Source organism: Chiroxiphia lanceolata, chromosome Z (genome assembly GCF_009829145.1).
Source record: "Chiroxiphia lanceolata isolate bChiLan1 chromosome Z, bChiLan1.pri, whole genome shotgun sequence".
In the NCBI taxonomy this organism is placed as follows: domain Eukaryota; kingdom Metazoa; phylum Chordata; class Aves; order Passeriformes; family Pipridae; genus Chiroxiphia; species Chiroxiphia lanceolata.
In genome coordinates, this window is record NC_045671.1 from 1,157,957 (window position 1) to 1,177,333 (window position 19,377).

At 49.8% G+C, this 19,377-nt stretch overlaps 2 protein-coding genes and 2 non-coding genes across 5 annotated transcripts; all 4 read left to right on the forward strand.

Annotated features, from left to right (window-relative positions):
• Positions 1-9,653: 9,653 nt before the first annotated feature.
• On the forward strand, positions 9,654-13,618 carry LOC116780959 (60S ribosomal protein L17). The gene is made up of 7 exons (XM_032676387.1): positions 9,654-9,736; positions 10,107-10,159; positions 10,251-10,291; positions 11,030-11,164; positions 12,022-12,120; positions 12,814-13,005; positions 13,521-13,618. The coding sequence occupies exons 2-7, from the start codon at positions 10,120-10,122 to the stop codon at positions 13,566-13,568; spliced, it is 555 nt and encodes a 184-aa protein (XP_032532278.1). The 5' UTR covers positions 9,654-9,736; positions 10,107-10,119; the 3' UTR covers positions 13,569-13,618.
• LOC116781279 lies at positions 9,953-10,021 on the forward strand. The gene has a single exon (XR_004354846.1). It is a non-coding gene; the product is annotated as a small nucleolar RNA SNORD58 (small nucleolar RNA).
• On the forward strand, positions 13,071-13,139 carry LOC116781278. Its single transcript, XR_004354845.1, has one exon. It is a non-coding gene; the product is annotated as a small nucleolar RNA SNORD58 (small nucleolar RNA).
• A 533-nt stretch (positions 13,619-14,151) lies between the features above and the next one.
• CZH18orf32 (chromosome Z C18orf32 homolog) lies at positions 14,152-18,095 on the forward strand. 2 transcript variants are annotated; one of them, XM_032676576.1, is made up of 4 exons: positions 14,152-14,259; positions 14,753-14,852; positions 16,393-16,634; positions 17,267-18,095. In XM_032676576.1, the coding sequence occupies exons 3-4, from the start codon at positions 16,407-16,409 to the stop codon at positions 17,339-17,341; spliced, it is 303 nt and encodes a 100-aa protein (XP_032532467.1). In that variant the 5' UTR covers positions 14,152-14,259; positions 14,753-14,852; positions 16,393-16,406; the 3' UTR covers positions 17,342-18,095. The 2 variants fall into 2 exon arrangements, with proteins under 2 accessions (XP_032532467.1, XP_032532469.1); XM_032676578.1 differs by having other exon boundaries at positions 14,227-14,302; positions 14,749-14,852.
• Positions 18,096-19,377: the final 1,282 nt, after the last annotated feature.

The following is a 19,377-nucleotide window of genomic DNA, read 5'->3' on the forward strand; positions in this document are numbered from 1 at the left end:
TGCAGAGGTGTCGTGGGTGGCTAGGGGGATATTTGCTTCTGCTTCTTTCTGAGGTCCTATTTTGGTGGGGAATTGGAGAAACGTCTCAGAAATTTGTGATCACTTGACCCTTCAGGTGGTGGATGGTGAGTCCCCAGCAGAGCTTGCACTTTAACTCTCCTGCACCCAACAAAGGGAAAATACGAAAAAAGTAATAAATTACTAAGACTGTTCCTCTGCCTTTATTTGAAGTAGAGCCTGGAGCTGCTAGAGTGTCCCAAGAGGAGTCTGGGGACAGTCGTTTGGTTTAGGGATTGCTTTAGAGTGTATATACTCTTATCCACTCACTTTTTCTTCAAATGTGCAGCAACATTTGGCCCGAGGCTGGCACGGATGTGGTAGCACCGCCAGTGAGATGTACTCAGCCTCAGCTGGGCTGCAGCTCAAGAGGACACTGTAAGGACTGGCAGCGCAGGCAGTGGCCCTCCTGCACACTGAAATAGGTCTGTCAGACCTGGCACAGCTCTGGAGTGGGGTCATTTTGGGCTAATTTCTGGTCATTGACAGGTATAAGATCTTGCAAGTTGGCATTTTGGCAGAGTAATTAGTAAGCTGACACCTCCTTCTTATCTGAAAAGTCCCCAGACTAAATCCCAAACCAGTCGTCTGGAGCCAGATTGGATGGGGTTTGGAGCAACCTTGTCTAGTGGGAGGTGTCCCTGACCATGGCAGGGGGGGGGAAACAGACGATCTTTAGGGTCCCTTCCAATCCAAAGCCATTCCGTGACTAATGTTCAGCACTCCTACATCCACTTTAAATTGTTCTCAGTGGCACTCAGGCTTTCAAAACCGATCCTGTAAATCTGGATGGACACCAAAACCAGGAAACTGAGCATGCCACTCAGCTTCCAGTGCCTGCGGAAAAGAAAATTACTTTTTATTAAAACCAATTAATTTGTTACTTACTTTAGCAAAGCCCTATAAAAACATATGAAGTTAGTTCTCACCGTTAACTGCTAATTTGTACCCAAGCTTTACAGTTGCAAATCTCAGGTAACTGTTTCTTCCTGGGCGGTTGTTGTGTCAGCTCACACAAGTTCTTCATCTATTTCTGGTCCTGATTGCTGATTCAGCTGGTGTTTAGGAGACCCTGTGGCAGTATTTCATTGTGTTTCACACTGAAGAGTAATCCTATTTTAAAACCATGAACAAAGCCTTTATGCACTATCTTTTGTTTTTCATAAAGAGGGTGACAAACAGTTTGGGGATAGAAATAAGCAGCACAAGATGATGCTGTCTATCATCAAGGTCAGCATCATTTGTTCTCCAGCACCCTGTTTTTAATTAACCCTCTCCTTTGAACTTTTTGCCTTCACAAATCCACGCAGGTGTAGTGCTGGGATCTGCCTGAGACGAGAAAGCCTTGAGTCATCTTTAGAGATATGGGGAGCTTCCTGCTTTTCTCAGATGTTGGCTTTACTCACAACAACAATATTACTCATTTAGTTCTTCACCAGCCTGCACATTTTACTTTGAGAATTCATCAGTTGTCCCATCCCTGAAACCAGTCCCATTCCTTGGTGCCTCAATGAAAAGGACATCTGCCACATCCACTTGCAGTGTGTGCAATGGGAAAATGGGCAAGAATGAGATGTCCCTGAGGATGCTGGTCCCCACCAGGCACTGTTTCAACTTCTGGCCATTTATTCCTAATTGCCTAATTTCTCCCATTTATTGTGTTTATTGAGTGTGTGGATCTTATTAGGAAGATTCAATGGCTCTGTAATTAATTAAGAAAAGCTTGGGACATTTCTTAGTGCTTTGTACTCATATTCCTGCCTGCAATGTACAGACGATGCCGATATTCATCCCAGGAATTCCCAGTCCAAAGTCAGACAGGCAGAAACACTGAGGTCAGGGCAGAGGGAGAACAAAAGGGCTTCTCTGTACAGGTCAGTTATACCCTGGGCTGATCCCCAGCAGTGTGACAGGCAGGTCAAGGGGAGGATTCTTCCCTTCTGCCCTGCTCAGGTGAGACCCCACCTGCAGAGCTGCCTCTAGCCCTGGGACTCAACAGCAAAGGATGTGGAGCTGCTGGAGTGAGTCCAGAGGAGGCCACAGAGATGCTCCAAGGGCTGGAGCCCCTCTGCTCTGGAGCCAGGCTGGGACAGCTGGGGGGGTTCACCTGGAGAAGAGAAGCTCCAGAGAAACCTGAGAGCCCCTCCCAGTGCCTAAAGGGGCTCCAAGAGAGCTGGAGGGGGAGTTGGGACAAAGGATGGAGGGACAGGACAAGAGGGAATGGCTTCCCACTGGCAGAGGGCAGGGTTAGATGGGATATTGAGAAGGAATTGCTGTCTGTGAGGGTGGGGAGGCCCTGGCACAGGTTGCCCAGAGCAGTTGTGGCCCCTGGATCCCTGGAAGTGTTGAAGATCAGGTTGGACGTGGCTTGGAGCAACCATGTCTAGTGGAAGGTGTCCCTGCCCATGGCAGAGGGTGAAACAAGATGGGCATTAAGGTCCCTTCTGACCTAAACCATTCTGGGATTCTATTCTGTGACTCTATTCTGTGATTCTATGACATGCTCTGCAGACCAAGGCTGGTATTCTCTGAGCAGAGCACGATGCAGGTGTGAGCAGAGACCTGCTGGGCAGGTAGGACAGGGGAGCAGCAGCAGCAGCAGACCTGCCTGGCCTGGGATTTGGGTGCAGGACTTGTCCCACTAACCACCTCCCCTCGTGGAAAGGTCCTTCCCTGCATTACAGTCCAGTTCCACAGCCTCTGCTTCCTGTGCAGGCTGCAGGTCCAGCTCCTGAGTGAGTCACAGGGTGGCCCATGGCAGGGGGGTGGGAGCTGGAGGTGTGGTACCTATCAGGGACCCCGTTCAGCAGCCGCCTGCCACAGCCTTGCCCGGCAGTCCCTACCCATCATATGACCTTCCTGAGCACCGGCATGTGACTGGACCATGCTGGAAAAGACCCGGCAGAGCAGAGCAGAGAGGTTGCAGGGGGGGAGGGCAGTTCTGCCAGAGAGGATTAGTAAGCCGAACAGATACGGAAAGCTTTGAAAGAGGGGGCTTGTGTCAGAGTTGTTGCAATAGCAAAGGGGGAGGTAGCGGGATGACTGGGAGAGGGAGGCATGGGGCGAGTTGGGAGGGAGGGATGACCTCAGAGGTGACATCTGGGGTCAAAGCAGGGAAGTCTGAGTCTGGTGGAGAGGAAGACACTGTAGTCATCAGAGCAGGAGAGAGCAGAAACTTGGAGAAGATCTCTGACAATAAAACTAGTAAGAAATGAACACAGAAGCCATGCACTGGGATGAAACATGAAGGTGCTGGGAGGGTTGCTGTGGGCATGAATTTTGGAAGAGATATTCAGAGCTGCAGCTTCTTGCCAAGCCATGAACAGAAAGTTGCCTGCTGGCTGAAACTTTGGCACAGGTTGTGCTAACAGGCATCATCCAACCTTGTTTCTCAGGCTCTGAGCAGATCTCTGCACAGCCAGGTCCTTCCTGCAAGGACTGTTCCTGTCCTGGGTCCCTGTGTGCTTTGTCTGCCAGCAAGGAGGTGGAGAAGCCCCTGGAAGGGAAAATCAGCGTTGGTTGTGGTTTATCAGCTGATCCAGGGGAGCTCTTGAGCAAGGGAGCAGAAAAAAAGAGCAGATAGAATTATAGAATCATTTAAGACTGGAAAATACCTCTAATGTCATCAAGTCCAACTGCCAACCCATCACTGCCACGTTAATAATCATGATTATAACAGAGGAGAGGAGAAGGATTCTTTGATCCATTTGGAAGGTACAGTGGAAGGAAGGGAATTTGAGGCTGTGTTTTACAGTACAGGGCACATTCAGCTTTAGAAATGGATTCAGAGATAAAGGATTCAGAGATAAAGAAAAGTTGAGGTTGGAAAGGGCCAGTGGAGACCATCTAGAGCACCCTCCCTACAGCTCAAAGCAGGGTCAGCCAGAGCTGGTTGCCCAGGATATTGTCTCTGGCCCACCTGTTCCAGGGTACAACCATTCTCTTCTGCTTAAACAGAATGCCCCATAGTTTAATTTGTGCCTAAATTGTGGGCAATATCCCTGATTCCAGGGATATTTTTGGTTTCATTAATCAAAAGCACATTTAAAGCAGTACTTCGTGGTTATGAGCAACAGAGGCTAGAGCAAATGTAAACACAGGATTTAATTTATCCCAAAAAGGCTTTATGATCGGGCACTTACATGATGCCTTTATTTACTCATCATGACCACTGGATGGTCCATTTCTGGCCATTCAAGCCAGGAACGAGCAGTCACAGACCTGCACAACCTGCGTAAACGGTTTGCTGGCAAAAACTGTCCTGAATAAACACAAACTTCAGCTACAAGGTTATTTAATCACACAGGAGGTTTGTTTTACCAGTGACTCCCTCCTAGCTGGGCGTGCAGGGGGTTGATGAACCCGCAGCACTCGGACAGCATTCCAAAAATATTGAGTATTAAGACAGCATCACAAATTGCTGCGGGGTTTTTTTGTTTTGACTGCAGTCCTGGCAGGCGGGTCCCCAGCAGAGAGGGGCAGGTGCTGTGCCTGCTGCGTCACACTCCAGCAGCAGTGACGGGGAGAGCAGATCCTTGGCTATTTCCTCACCTCTGTTCTGTGTACGGCACACACAGGACAGAAATTATTTAAGTAGAATGTGTAACTAATCTCCTGTTGCAAAGAGTTGCCTGCATTCTAGGAGGACTCACAGGGTATCAAAAGCATTTCAGTTGTTTGCATGTTTTAGGTGGTACACTTACGATGAGTTATATATGTACACATATATACCAATATAAACACATAAATATATGTATGTAACTAATTTCATCTGCTTCAGTAAGGAACTTGTGGCCCCTGTGGAAGCATCTCTTCTTAAGAATCACAGAGAGGAACATATAACTGAGCTCTGCAGGTGACCCAGACAGAATCACAGATGCAGAGCAAATCTCTGATGCAGGTCAGTCCATCTTCTGGAGACGCATTTCACCCTTTTCCATGGAGTGACAGGACACAGGGAATGGCTTCCCACTGCTAGAGGAGAGGGTTAGATGGGATATTGGGAAGGAATTGTTGGCTGGGAGGGTGGTGAGGCCCTGGCACAGGTTTCCCAGAGAAGCTGTGGCTGCCCCATCCCTGGAAGTGTTGAAGGCCAGGCTGGATGGAGCTTGGAGCAACCTGAGATGGTGGAAGGTGTCCCTGTCCATGGCAGTGGGGTGCAATGAGATGATCTTTAAGGTCCTTTCCAACCCAACCCATTCCGGGATTCTAAGACTCTATGATCTTGCTGCTGGGACTCACTGCCAGTAGATTTTAAGACATGCTTGTGGACAGCAGCTTAACTGGAGAACTCATCTACCATGTGTGCAAACGCTGCTGTTTTGCTGTCCATGGGAGGAAAAGGCAAACAATGGGGGTCAGCTGTGCCTCTGGAGGAGCCAGGAATGTGGGAGAAGGAGAGCAAGAGTCTGTAGGCTGGTCAGGAGAGAAGATTTCAGGGAAAGAAGGTGCAGGCAGCTGTTTGAAGGCTGGAAAGCTCCAGCGTTTGCAGCATTCAATCTGGTTTCAATTTAAAATGTCTTTGTCTTGAAGATTTCCTGCTTAAGCATTAGGACAAGGAACCCATTTGTGTGTAATTTCTGTGAACGACAGTTTAATATCCCCACATAATCCTCAGACTCCAAAAGCTGGATCTGTCAGAGAAATGCCAAGAAATCTACAAAGAGGTTTGAGGAATTGGTTTCCATTCCTGTGCAAAGAACAGGTCGAGCCCCCTCCTGCAGCATGGAGGATATGTGGTGTGTTTTACTGAGCTGGAGTTAAGCTTGACCAATCATCCCAGTGGATCCACGTGTTAAAGGGGTTTTAGCACAGATCCTCCTGTGACTCCACGTGCCCCTCTAGTAGAAGGGACTGCCCTAAGTCTGAGCTGAGTGTCAGGCTGGAAGGTGAGCAGGAAGGTCCCCTGGCTGGAAGTGAACTCTTTGTGGTTTCAGACCTGCCATGAAAACAAAACCCCAGCCAGTCTCAGAGATCACCTATCCCTCCACCTGTCCACCAGCCAGGAGGAACGGTGGCTGTCAGGGGCATTGGCTGATTGTCACTTAGTGTGACATTTGGCTTGGCAGTTCCAGTAGCACTGATAAGCTTGTTCACTCACAGCCAAAGCCACAAAGGAATTTACGTGAGAAAATACTCCTGTGCCTGTTCACTCCCTGCTGCCTGCTGGGCAATTCCAGGGCAGGTTAAGGGGTGCAGTCCCTTTCCAGTCCCGGGGACACATTCAGAGGAGAGAATCATGGGATGAGAGAGTGCTCTGGGTTGGAAGGGATCTTTAAACTCATCCAGTCCCTGTCCCCTGCCATGGGCAGGGACGCCTTCCACTACCCCAGGTTGCTCCAAGCCCCATCCAACCTGGCCTCAAACACTTCCAGGGATCCAGGGGCAGACACAGCTTCTCTGGGCAACCTGTGCCAGGGCCTCACCACTCTCACAGTCAGGAATTCCTTCCCCATATCCCATCTAACCCTGCCCTCTAGCAGTGGGAAGCCATTGCCCCTCGTCCTGTCCCTCCATCCCTTTTCCCAGCTCCCTCTCCAGCTCTCTTGGAGCCCCTTTAGGCACTGGAAGGGGCTCTCAGGTCTCTCTGGAGCCTTCTCCAGGTGAACCTCCCCAGCTCTCCCAGTCTGGCTCCAGAGCAGAAGGGATGGCAGAAGCCTTTGCTGCCATTATCAGCAGCCCTTCAGGGGAGGATGTTACCAGCAGGGGCTCCCAGAGCACAGAGTTCAGGTCTGAGCACAGCTGGATGTTTGCTGCCAGTGCCTGTTGGGAAGGGAGATCTCTCTGGGCTTGCACAGCACAGGCACCAGGGACAAGGGAGCTGAGAGGGATGGCACCAGTGGAGTTTAAGGTGAAGTCTTATGGAACTGAGAATTAGGAGGCAGCTGCCTCCTACACAGGAGTTTTCAGGAGTATGATTTTGGACTTACATGCCTGAATTTTCTGCTTAGGAACCCAAAGCTCTTTTTGAGTCAGCTCATACAAACCAAATATCCAAGGCAGGTGGTGCACCAGGGGAATAACCTGGTTAAAACCCAACAAGACCACATGCTCAGCTGCCTTATCCCTGGTGCCAGCACCAGATATGCGCTACGCTGCCCCTGAGAGCAGTTGTCAACCTCCCAGTAAAGCTGAACATGCATCTCAGGGCAGTGATCATGGCCTCAGGTCTTCCAGAGCTCAAGGAGCATTTGGACAATGCTCTCAGGTACACAATGGGATTGTTGGGGTGTCCTGTGCAGGACCAGGAGTTGGACTGGATAATCCTTGTGGGTCCCTTCCAAGTCAGGATGTTCTGTGATAGCCTCCCACTACTGCAAGCCCTCAGCAGCTGAGCAAAACAGTTCCACCTGTGGAGAAACAGAAAATGTAAGTAACAAAAAACACACCCTGTTTGTTTTGGGTTTGATTGATGAGCATAGGTGATAATCCCCACCATGTGTCAACCACTTGTGTTTCACACCTCTCCTCCAGCTCTCCCTGACTGCAGTGTTGCTCCTGTGCTCTGCTATCAAGAAGCAGCTGTGTGTAGAGGTGCTTCCCATGGAAAGGCCGTGCTCCTGCCCTGGAAGAACACGGAGACAGGTGCAGGGACAGGGCAGTAAGGACAGAGGAGGAGAGTTGCATTCAGGTGTGTTGTGAGAGGGGATTCCCGCAGTATGGTGGGCAAGGCTTTGCAAGTGTTGAGGACTTTAGCTTTAGCCAGTTTTATTGTATCTGGAAACTCAATGTTACAAAGTGTTGCCCAGAGAAGCTGTGGCTGCCCCTGCATCCCTGGAAGTGTCGAAGGCCAGGTTGGATGGGCCTCGGAGCAACCTGGGCTAGTGGAAGGTGTCCCTGCCCATGGCAGGGGGTGGAACTGGATGAGCTTTAAGGTCTCTTCCAACCCAAACCATTCTGTGGTTCTATGTTAAAAATAAGAAATAATATTTAGCCGTGTCCCAGGTTTCCCTCCTTGGAGATCAGTGCTCGGAAGTTGTTTGGAGACTTTGCAGAAAGCTTCCCCCCTGCCGAAACCAAAGTAAAAGGCACATTTTAAGGTAGGTAAATGAAGAGCTGCAGTCACAATTAGAGCTCTTACACTTTCCAGACATGTAAATATTTGTGATAGCTTGAATATTTTCCTCTTCTCACCTGGGTGAAATCCTAGCAGCAAAGCTTTGGGGGTTTTTAACTCTAAACAAGAGAGACAAAAATAACATCCTGGTTATTGCATTTAGATAGGCAGCAAGTTCTTGCTCTGCTTATCTAAACTCAGAGTTAAACTCAGACTGTCTCATGCTGGGGAGCTGCCTGCACATCAGATTACTGCCCTCTCAGGAAGATGTGCCTCTTTTTTTTCCCATTCTATCAAACTTGTCTCAATGAGCCTTTTGCTGCAGCCACTTACCGCTTTCAGAAAATGTCTTGCTTTTACTGAGCTGCTTTGTCAGATTTCCCAAACAGTTCTAGTCACAAACGCTGCCTAAAATGGAAAAAAGAAATATCTTTCATCTTAACGAGTCAGTCTGTGATTATTTTATAACGGTGCAATAAACAGCAGCTGTGATTTATAAACACAAGTCTCTTTGCTCTGGTTTCCTGGTCACGTCAGTGAGTGATGTGCTGCTCTATTCCCATCCTAAGCTGCCACCTAATGGTGAACATGGTAAGGCTGCTGGGATGAAGGTTGGACTCGATCATCTTAAAGGTCTGTTCCAAACTTAACAATTTTGCGATTATATGATCTCAGGTGGAGGCTGGACTCTTTTCACAGGGAACAAGGGACAGGATAAGACGACAAGAGTCTCAAGCTGTGCCAGGGGAGGTTCAGGTTGGACATGAGGAGGAATTTCCTCCTTGAAAGGGTGGTCAGGCCTTGGAAAGGGCTGCCCAGGGAGGTGGTGGAGTCCCCATTCCCAGAGGTGTCCAAGGAACGCCTGGATGTGGCACTCAGTGCTCTGGGCTGGGGGACAAGGTGGGGATCGAGCACAAGTTGGACTCGATGGTCTGGGAGGGCTTTTCCGATCTCAGTGATTCTGGGATTGTGTGATTCCCTCACTAAAAGCACCTGTTCTGTGAGCCGAGTGTGAATCCTAGAATAGGCTGAGTTGGAAGGGGCCCACAGGGATCATCGAGTCCAACCCTCAGCCCTGCACAGCCCTGCACAGGACCCAGGAGGATCATCCAAACGCTGCTTGAGCTCTGTCAGCCTTGGTGCTGTGCCCACTGCCCTGGGGAGCCTGGTCAGTGCCCAGCCACCCTCTGGGGAAAGAACCTTTTCCTGAGATCCAACGTAAGCCTGCCCTTACACAGCTCCAGGCCGTTCCCTGGGTCCTGTCCCTGGTCCCCACACAGCAGAGCTCAGTCCCTGCCCCTCCTCTGCCCCTCCCCAGGAAGTTGGAACTGCAGTGACGTCTCCCCTCAGTCTCCTCTTCTCCAGCTGAACACCCCAAGTGCCCTCAGCCGCTCCTCACACGACTTCCCCTCACGGCCCTTCCCCGTCTCCGTCGCCCTCCTCTGGACGCCCATAAACCAGAACGGCCTCAGGTTTTGTTCACAACGCGCGCCACAGAAGGGCCCCGCCTCCCTCCCCCTCAGGGCGCGGCCCCGCCGCCATGGCGGAAATCTCGCGAGATCGCGCACGCGCTGCGGGCGCGCCCCGCCCCCACCTCTCCCTCTCCGTCGCCGCCATCCCGAGGTGAGGAGCCATGGCCGGGCCGGGCCTGCTGCCATCTGCCGCCATCCTCGCCCATCCCTCCCCGTCCCGCCCGCCAGCGCCCTCCCGCACATCGGGAGCGGTCCCACGCGCCCCGCGCCCGCGGTATTCCCGGGGATGGCGCGGGGGAGGGCAGGCAGGGGGCCGGTGGGGTTGTGGGGGCGCGGGAGGAGCAGCACTCCCTGTGAGACTCCATGGCTGCGGTGATGACTCTCTTAGGACACCTTTGGATGTAACCGTGAAAAGAAAGCGAAATTCCTGAGCGGCCGCGCCGGTAGAGCGAGCGGTCCGCGCCCTTCTTGCCGGTGTGCTGCGGGTTTAATGTGAATTTGTTTTAATCGGTGTTTTCCAGCTGAGCTCCCAAGATGGTGCGCTACTCCCTGGACCCGGAGAACCCCACCAAATGTGAGTTGATGTTTTGGGAGAGTTCGTGTAGGACCACAGGGAAGCCGCTGAGGTTTTGATTTCAAAAGTTGGTCTTTTTTCTCTCCCACAGCGTGCAAGTCACGGGGATCCAACCTGCGGGTGCACTTCAAGGTAAGGAGTGTGTGGTGAGCAGGAAGTGCAAATTCAGTTGTAATTTATGTTGGTTTTGTTAGTTTTTATATTATTTTTTAAAAGAACCCCGGACTGGGATTTTAAGGGTCATCTCTCTTCAATGCCCTGGTATGGGCAGGGACACGTTCTACTGTCCCAGGTTGCTCCAAGCCCCATCCAACCTGGCCTTGGACACTTCCAGGGATCCAGGGGCAGCCACAGCTGCTCTGGGCAACCTGTGCTAGGGCCTCACCACCCTCATAGGCAAGAATTCCTTCCCAATATCCCAAGTTTTCACTTTGGTTTGCCTTTGTATTACCATCAGGATTATAGTTACTCTCTGACTTCTGCAGTTAGTAAGTTCTATCTTAACACTGAGGTGTTATCCTTAAGTTTTTGTTCTAAGCCTTTTCTTCTGTCCCCTTAGCAGTTCCTTCACAGGAAAATTGCATTGCCTGGAATTACATTGTTAACAAAAGTTGAAATTTCATTGGTTGGATTTAGCCATTAGGTAAAAAACAGTAAAAGTGTGCTGGAGCCACAAAATCAGCAGTGGTAGTTACACCAAGGGTTAGAAAAGCAGATAGCAAAGAAAAAAAAGTGTTATTAATTATTCTTCATTGTTTGAGGAGGTTTTTTTTGTGAGTACTTCCTTTGTAGCCAAAGGACAAGGGTCTGGGATCCATGATTACACTGGAAAGATGTGTTAAGAGGAACTTTGTGTGCTCTGTGTTGTAGAACACCCGGGAAACTGCACAGGCCATCAAGGGAATGCACATCCGCAAGGCCACCAAGTACCTGAAGGATGTCACCCTGAAGAAGCAGTGTGTCCCCTTCCGGCGCTACAACGGGGGCGTCGGTAGGTGTGCCCAGGTGAGACCCTGGGGAAACGGGGGACTGTGCCCAGGTGAGACCCTGGGGGAGACGGGGGACTGTGCCCAGGTGAGACCCTGGGGAAACAGGGGACTGTGCCCAGGTGAGACCCTGGGGGAGATGGGGGACTGTGCCCAGATGAGACCCTGGGGGAGATGGGGGACTGTGCCCAGGTGAGATCCCTGGGGAAACAGGGGACTGTGCCCAGGTGAGACCCTGGGGGAGACGGGGGACTGTGCCCAGGTGAGACCCTGGGGGAGACGGGGAACTGTGCCCAGGTGAGATCCCTGGGGAAACGGGGGACTGTGCCCAGGTGAGATCCCTGGGGAAACGGGGGATCGTGCCCAAATGAGCTCCCTGGGGAAACGGGGGACTGTGCCCTGGTGAGATCCCTGGGGAAATGGGGGGGTGGGCCTAGATGAGATCCCAGGGAAATGGGGGAGTGTGCCCAGGTGAGATGCTAGGGAAACGGGGGAGGTGTGCCCAGATGAGATCTGGGGAGACCTTAGAGCCCCTTCCAGTGCCTCAAGGGGGTTCCAAGAGAGCTGGAGAGAGACTTTGGATAAGGTGTGGAGTAACAGGATAAGGGGACCAGTTTCACATTGGCACAAGTTGGCCAGAGAAGCTGTGGCTGCCCCTGGATCTTTGGAAGTGTCGAAGGCCAGGTTGGATGTGGCTTGGAGCATCCTGGTCTAGTGGAAGGTGTCCTTGCCCATGGCAGGGGGTGGGATGAGATGTCTTTAAGGTTCCTTCCAACCCAAGCCATTCTAGGATTATGGCAAGTTCGTGGTGCCTGATGGGTGAACTGTATTGTACTGGGATAAAAGCAGAAGTTCACTGTTGCCCTCTCATTCCAGGCCAAGCAGTGGGGCTGGACACAGGGCCGCTGGCCTAAGAAGAGCGCGGAGTTCCTGCTGCACATGCTCAAGAACGCAGAGAGCAACGCTGAGCTCAAGGTGGGTGTTACTGAGCACAGAGCGTCCCTGTTGTGCTGCCTGTCAGCAACCCTGACCTGTGGAGGGACAGGGAACTCCATGGCACCACCAGGCCCGGCTGTTTCCTTGGTCAGTCCTTGGTGGATCCACAGCTCCCTGACACTGCTAAGCTTGGCTGTTTCACTGGTGAATACTTTGTAAATCCTCAGGTCCGTGGCACTGCCATGCTCGGGTGTTCTGTTGCTAAATCCTTTGTAAATCTTTGGCTCTGGGGCGCTGCTAAGCTTGGCTGTTCCATTGGTCAGTCCTTTGTAAATCCTGAGATCCATGGCACTGCCATGCTCGGGTGTTCCATTGGTAAATCCTTCATAAATCTTCAGCTCTGGGACACTGCTGAGCTTGGCTGTTCTGTTGGCAAATCCTTGGTAAATACCCAGATCCATGCACCACTGCGCTCATCTGTTCCATTGGTAAATCCTCAGGTCTGTGACACAGCCAAGCTTGGCTGTTTTGTTGGTGCATCCTTGGAAGACCCTCAGCTCTATGACACTGACAAGCTTGGGTGTTTCTTTAGTGATCCTTGGAAAACCCTCAGCTCCCTGTTGCAGCCAAGCTTCATTCACCAGCAGTGGTGACTGGGACAGTAACACATTCTTGCTGCGGAGACGGTTGATTTGCAGATGAAAATGAGTGACAGGTTTTACTTCTCTGCAGGGCCTTGATGTGGATTCCCTGGTGATCGAGCACATCCAGGTGAACAAGGCTCCCAAGATGCGCCGGCGCACGTACCGGGCACACGGCAGGATCAACCCCTACATGAGCTCCCCGTGCCACATCGAGATGATCCTCACCGAGAAGGAGCAGATCGTGCCCAAGCCAGAGGAGGAAGTGGCCCAGAAGAAAAAGGTATGGAGGGCCCTGTGTGCCTTTTCGTCCGTCACGTCATGAGAGCCAAGCATTCAGCAGAGGGGTTGCTGTGATGACTATCTTAGGACACCTTTGGAATTCCCATGAAAAAAAATCAGTTGTTTCTGAGCAGCCCCATTTTTGATTTTAACACAACGTTAAGCACTTAAAAACCCTAAGAACCTTTTTTTTTTTTCTCAGTTGTGCAGGGGGTTTGTTCTTCCCTCTCATAACCACAGTATTCCCTGACTGCTTGGGTGAAGGTGGGGTGTGTGCAATTAAACTTAAATTAAATTTGAGTTCAGAGAGTGTGAGCAGCATAGGGATTCCTGTGTGCATGCAGGTGTGATCAGTGGATCATCACTAAGGGAGTTTCTAACAGCTCTCAGTGCTTCCAGAAGATCTTGCAAATTAACTTGTGGGGTGTTTTGGGAAGACGTTTTCTCATTTCACGGTTTTCACATTTCACCATTTTCTCATTTCACCATTTTCCTGTTTTCATGTCTGTTTTTCAGATCTCCCAGAAGAAGCTGAAGAAGCAGAAGCTCATGGCCCGGGAGTAAATCTGCGCAGGCAGATGTACATAAATAAAACAAGAAGGCTTAAGATATTACTCTGTGTGTGTGTTTCTGTGCTCTGGGTTCTGATCGGTGGGACATGCAGGGAGAATTATGGGATCACAGACTGGTTTGGGTTGGAAGGGACCTTAATATTATGCAGTCCAACCCTCTGCTGTGGGCAGGGACACCTTCCAGTAGACCAGGTTGCTCCAAGCACTTCTTTGTCAAAAGAGAGCAAATTGTGAGGATTGCCACTAATCATAGAATCCCAGAATGGTTTGGGTTGGGAGGGACCTTCAAGCTCATCCAGTTCCACCCCCTGCCATGGGCAGGGACACCTTCCACTAGCCCAGGTTGCTCCAAGGCCCATCCAGCCTGGCCTTGAACATTCCAGGGATTCAGGGTTGCCTTGGGCAACCAGTGCCAGGGCCTCACCACCCTCACAGAGAGGAATTCCTTCCCAGTATCCCATCTAAAGGCGGTCCGCCTGTTCCCGCGTGGGTGCCGATGCCGCACCGCCGTTACTCCCCCCTCACACCGCGATAATTTGGGACACTGTTCCTGCCCCTGGAATTCTGGGGGGGGTTCTAACGCAGCCGGTGGGGCGGGGCTGAAGGTCACGTGACGCGCGCTGCCGCCTCCCATTGGCGGAAGCGGCGCCCCGGAAGCGCGGGGCCGTTCCGGTGCGGGCGCGGTGAGTGCGGGGCGCGGGAGGCGATCCCGGTATCCCGACATATCCTGATATATCCCGATAACCCGGCATCCCACCTCACCCCCGCCCTTCCAGCACGGCCGGCCGTGCCCGAGCGCGCGGGGTGTACCGGCCCGAACGTCCTCCGCAGGGCGGAACGGGAACGCCTCCTGGCATAACTCGCCGTTCCAGGCGGGCTCGTCCTTTATGAGAAAACGGGGGAAAACGGGCTTTTTGTCCGCGTGGCCCTTTCCAGCCTCCGCATCCGCTGGGAGCAAGGCCCCACCGCCCTGAGGTTTCCCTGTCACGGCGTTCCCTGTGCCCGCGGCGTGCGGGGGCTCACACTGAGGAGCGAAACCTCCTGTCGCAGAGAAATAACCTGTTAAAAGCTGACCTTTTCTTTTTTCTTTTTTTTTTTTTCCTCCCTACTTTCCTTTTTTCCTTTATTTTTTTTTTATTTTTTTTTTTATTTTAACGTATTTTTCTTGCTCACCAGGTGACAGGGCATCACCAAGTGACAGCAGGAATCCATCAGGACGGTGATCCCCCCTGTTGGGACCGGTGGCTCCAGAGGGTCACTCGTGACCCTGGCACAGGTAAGGGTGGTTGTTTGGCCTGGAATCTTGGCACGAAGCAGCTGCAGAGACAAAACACAACACATGCTGTTTCCTCGGGACAGGGCATGGGAGTGACAGGAAAAGGGGGAATGGCTTCCCACACTGCCAGCAAGCAGGGTTAGATGGGATACTGGGAAAGGATACCTGGCTGTGAGCGTGGTGAGACCCTGGCACAGGCTGCCCAGGGAAGCTGTGGCTGCCCCTGGATCCCTGGAAGTGTCCAAGGGCAGGTTGGAATAACCTGGTCTAGTGGAAGGTGTCCCTGCCCATGGCAGGGGGTGGAACGAGATGATCCTTAAAATCCCTTCCAACCTGAAGTATTCTATGGTCCTGTGATAATTCTGTATCCTGGCGTGTTCCCTCCAGCCACTTTATTCAGCAGCTGGATGAATCCTCAACATCTTGCTGGAAATTTAGTGTCTAGGAAGTTCTGGTGAAGAGAGTACCTGAGTCATGTTGTCTCAACTTAAGATTCCTCCTAGACTTCAGAGAGCAGATTTAAACTATATTTGAAGCAGCCAGAACAGAACTTGGAAGTAGTCAACTGGAAATCGATATTCTTTTTTTTCACGGGGCTTAAAATCTTTAGGATAGCTTAAAACTTTCGTCCAGCGAAGCATCCACATCTGCCTGTTCATTCTCCATCTTGGAAAGCTTTTGTTTTGCTTCTTAATGCGAGGAGTGAGATGTCAGCAGCCTAGAAAGGAGGAATGTGAAGGGCAAAGCTCTGTAGCAGCAGAGTGTGTCTAATGTATTGCTCGTCAGCACTGGCAGGGACAGCTCTAATCCCACTTAACTGCTTCCTCTCCCAGTCGTACCTCTCTGCCCCTCTGCTTTGGTTTTCTGCCTTTTTTTTTTTTTTAGCACAGACTCCAGGCTGCCAATTTTGAGGACTTCTCTGTGGGTTACAGAGAGAGGGGATGGTTCATTTTCTAATAGTTAATTGTATGGGATTGGTGTGGGATCAAGGGATTCCTCTGGGGCAGGAGGAAGGAAATAACCCATATTCTGTTTCTCTCGAATCCTCCCTGGGATTTTCTTCCTTCTCCCAGTGTGGTAGCAGTGGTAGCCCTTCAGTGGTAGCAGACCATTGGATGAATTGGAGTGCTGCTGTTTAATTTCCCTTTAATTAAAAAAAGATTAAGAAAAACAAACCCTTTGGACTCTTTCCTACAGCAAGAACTGGGCTAATATCTTGCTGCTTAAACTGTTTTTGCGTGGTTTTAGCAAAAACTCTCATTTTCTGAATTAGTCTTTCTGAGTTGCAGCTGTAGGATTGATGAATTAGTAACAAATTACTGGGGTTTTTTGTTAAAATGTGAAGAATGTTCCCCTTCTTGAGGATTTTGTACTGTTGAAACACACAGCATTTCTGAAACTTTCACAGCTAATTTATAATTAAAGAAGACTCTATGTCCTCATATCAACTACAGCCTTTATTTAATATGTTTTCTTGGATCATGACATACAACATTCTCATTCTCAGCTGGTTTTTTCCCCCTCACCACCTTTGTCACAGGGCAAAGGGCAGCCATGGTGTGCATTCCCTGCATTGTCATTCCTGTCCTCCTCTGGGTCTACAAGAAATTCCTGGAGCCGTACATCTACCCCGTGATCGCCCCCTTCATCAAACGTGTGTGGCCCAAGAAAGCTGTGGAAGATCCCACAGGCACAAAACAAGGACAAGGAGGCAGCTCTGGGGATCCTCCAGCGCCTTCAGCCGCGAAAAGAGGCCTGGAGTATGAATCTGGAAGCTATAAAGTAAGATTAATTCACTTAGCTAACCAGGGAAACTCAGGGGTAGTTCAGGGTGGGCACCACAGAAGGGTAAATATTTGAGTGTTTTTACAGACCTTTTTGGGGAGATTTTCTTATGGACAGGACTTGCCAGTACTGAGCCAGCTAGAAATAGTGGCTTCAAGACAGCTCCTGGTCTTGGAGAGATAGGAATTGCTCTTGTTTCCTGAAACAGCTCAATTAATTTATGCTTTTTTGAGGACTGGCTATTCTTTCAGAGAAGGGAAAAAGTCAAATATTTGGTAAATCGCACCAGATGGAGCAGAATTAAAAAAAACTAAAACCCTTTCTTCAGCCAGCTCTGCCACTCATAATGGGGAAAGATGTTTATTGCATGTAAATTGTGCATTTATTATTTATTTCTTCTGTTAAAATTAAAAGACTTGTGAATATTGTCTCTGCTCTCATTTCCCCTCTTCCCTCTGAAGGAATTATTATTTGCAAATCTGCACAGACACCACCACTTTTGGTTCTTGCTGCAGATTTCTTCATAGATCTTCACTGGCCTTGCCCCCAAAACCCATTTTCGTCTCCAGCTGTTTGGGTGTGAAGTCCTCTTTTTGACATTCACTAATGGCACTGTCTTTTATTTGCAGTTTGAAAGCAACAGCATTGCAAATGGAATTGCTGCAAAGAGATCCACAGGAGCTTATGACAAGAAAACGGATTAGAGGAGTTAATTCCTAAGGATTTTATTCCCCTGTGTCCAATATGAACTGCTGATATTTCTCGCTGTCTGAGACCTTTTTCTTTGCACAATTTAGCTGAATAAAAACCTTTATTGCTTGCAGGAGAGAGTCTGTTTTGCCACTAAAATGGCATCTAGTTTGTTATTAGTTTAAAATATTTGAAAGCTGAAGTTATTGTATTTTTCTCGCTGGAACTACTTTTCATCTACCATCTATTTAGTGTGGTTAGAGTTTAGGTTAAATAACTTATGAATAAACCTTATCTATGGAAGGTAAATTTATCTTAGCATCTTAATTTCACTAAGTGCTAGTGGAATACTTGAGGCTTTCACCTTAAAAGCTGTGTCTGTTCTTGACCTCACTAAAGGACTGTGGATTGCATTGTGGCAACAGAAGCTCTTGTTTAAACTATAGGGGATTTATATTTTTCATGCCAAATCTGTGGATGAGGTAGAGGAGTTGTGCTATATGCAAAATTTGCTTAGCTCACTAAAACAGAAACTCTTGATGTGATACTTCTATTAATTATTGTCCTTTAAATACTATGTCTTTTTGTTTGTTTGTTTCCTGAAGAGGAGCAGCAGAGGCATGATGCAGAAGAAATTATTGCTTTATCTTCTGTTGTGGTGATTTAAAATGGTGCAGTTCCGGCTTTAAAAAAACGAAACAACTAAAACCTCTTTAACATGTTTGTGGAATTTTAACTATAATAAACGAGGATTTTCTTTAAATATAAGTCGCTTCATACAATTGTTCTTGGGCATCTGGGTGATAAACATCTAAAATCTTTGAAAACCTGTAGACAGGCCCCAGGCAGAAGGAGGTCTTAAAACTCCATGACTTCATGATAAAGTGAACTGGGCAAGTCCAGCTTTGCCTCCTCCTGGAAAGATGGATTCTGCTGCTGACTTGAGTCCCAACTATGAAGTGTTTTGAGTGTCCCTCTGCTTAGTAAAGAATAAAACTGATAATTCCTGCTTTCCCCTCTCTGCCAAACCAGAGCACTCTTTGAAAGATTCGAAACCAAAACCACTCCAGCAGTTTCGGATTGCTATTTATGGTTTAATTTCCCTAAAATCCTACCCAAGACATGCCTAAAAAGGTACACCTTTTTATACAGGCAGTCTGTGTCACTGTGGTCCAGTGTTGTGCTTGTGACTGTGATTTCTCCTACCAGATAATTAATTATGCCCACCCAATGCCTCTGGTGAGGTGCATCATTTCCTACCACTGCCCGATTTGGTCAGGCCTTGTGTGAATCCATCTGCAGCATCCACTGATGGATATCAGGCCCTGGTAGCTACAGCCATTGCTTCTGTAATGAGCTGAGTCACAGAAAACTCCTTGTAAGATGTTGCTTAGTGCTGTTTGCTCTCCCTTAATGAGCGAGTCTGTTCAAAAGTGAATTTGGAATTGCTGTTTAATCAGCTCTTGCCTCATCCTTGGAACATAATCCCCCACAGGATCAGTGTGTCGCAGATACAGCTTCCTCCTAGATCAGTGAATCACTGAATCATGGAATCATGATTAAAAAAGCCCTCCAAGACCATCGAGTCTTGTGCCTGACCCCCAGCTTGTCGTCCAGCCCAGAGCTCTGAGCGCCACATCCAGTCGTTCCTTGGACACCTCCAGGGATGGGGATCCACCACCTCCCTGGGCAGCGCCTTCCCATGCCTGACCACCCTTTCCATAAATAAATTCCTCCTGATGTCCAACCTGACCCTCCCCTGGCACAGCTTGAGGCCGTTTCCTCTCACCCTGTCCCTTGTTCCCTGGCAGCAGAGCCCGATCCCCCTCTGGCTCCCCTCTCCTGTCAGGGGGTTGCAGAGCCAGAAGGTCCCCCCTGAGCCTCCTTTTCTCCAGGATGAGCCCCCCCAGCTCCCTCAGACGCTCCTGCTGCTCCAGACCCTTCCCCAGCTCCGTTCCCTTCCCTGCACACGCTCCAGCCCTTTCAGGTCTCTCTTGTCTGAGGGTCCCAGAACTGCCCCAGCACTGGAGGGGCCTCAGCAGTGCAGAGT

Coding starts and splice junctions, on each gene's coding strand:
- LOC116780959 (XM_032676387.1), top strand. CDS start 10,120: ATGGTGCGCTACTCCCTGGACCCGGAGAACCCCACCAAAT. Junction 10,160..10,250: donor CCCGGAGAACCCCACCAAAT/GTGAGTTGATGT, acceptor TCTCTCCCACAG/CGTGCAAGTCACGGGGATCC. Junction 13,006..13,520: donor AAGTGGCCCAGAAGAAAAAG/GTATGGAGGGCC, acceptor TCTGTTTTTCAG/ATCTCCCAGAAGAAGCTGAA.
- CZH18orf32 (XM_032676576.1), top strand. CDS start 16,407: ATGGTGTGCATTCCCTGCATTGTCATTCCTGTCCTCCTCTGGGTCTAC. Junction 16,635..17,266: donor ATGAATCTGGAAGCTATAAA/GTAAGATTAATT, acceptor TTTTATTTGCAG/TTTGAAAGCAACAGCATTGC.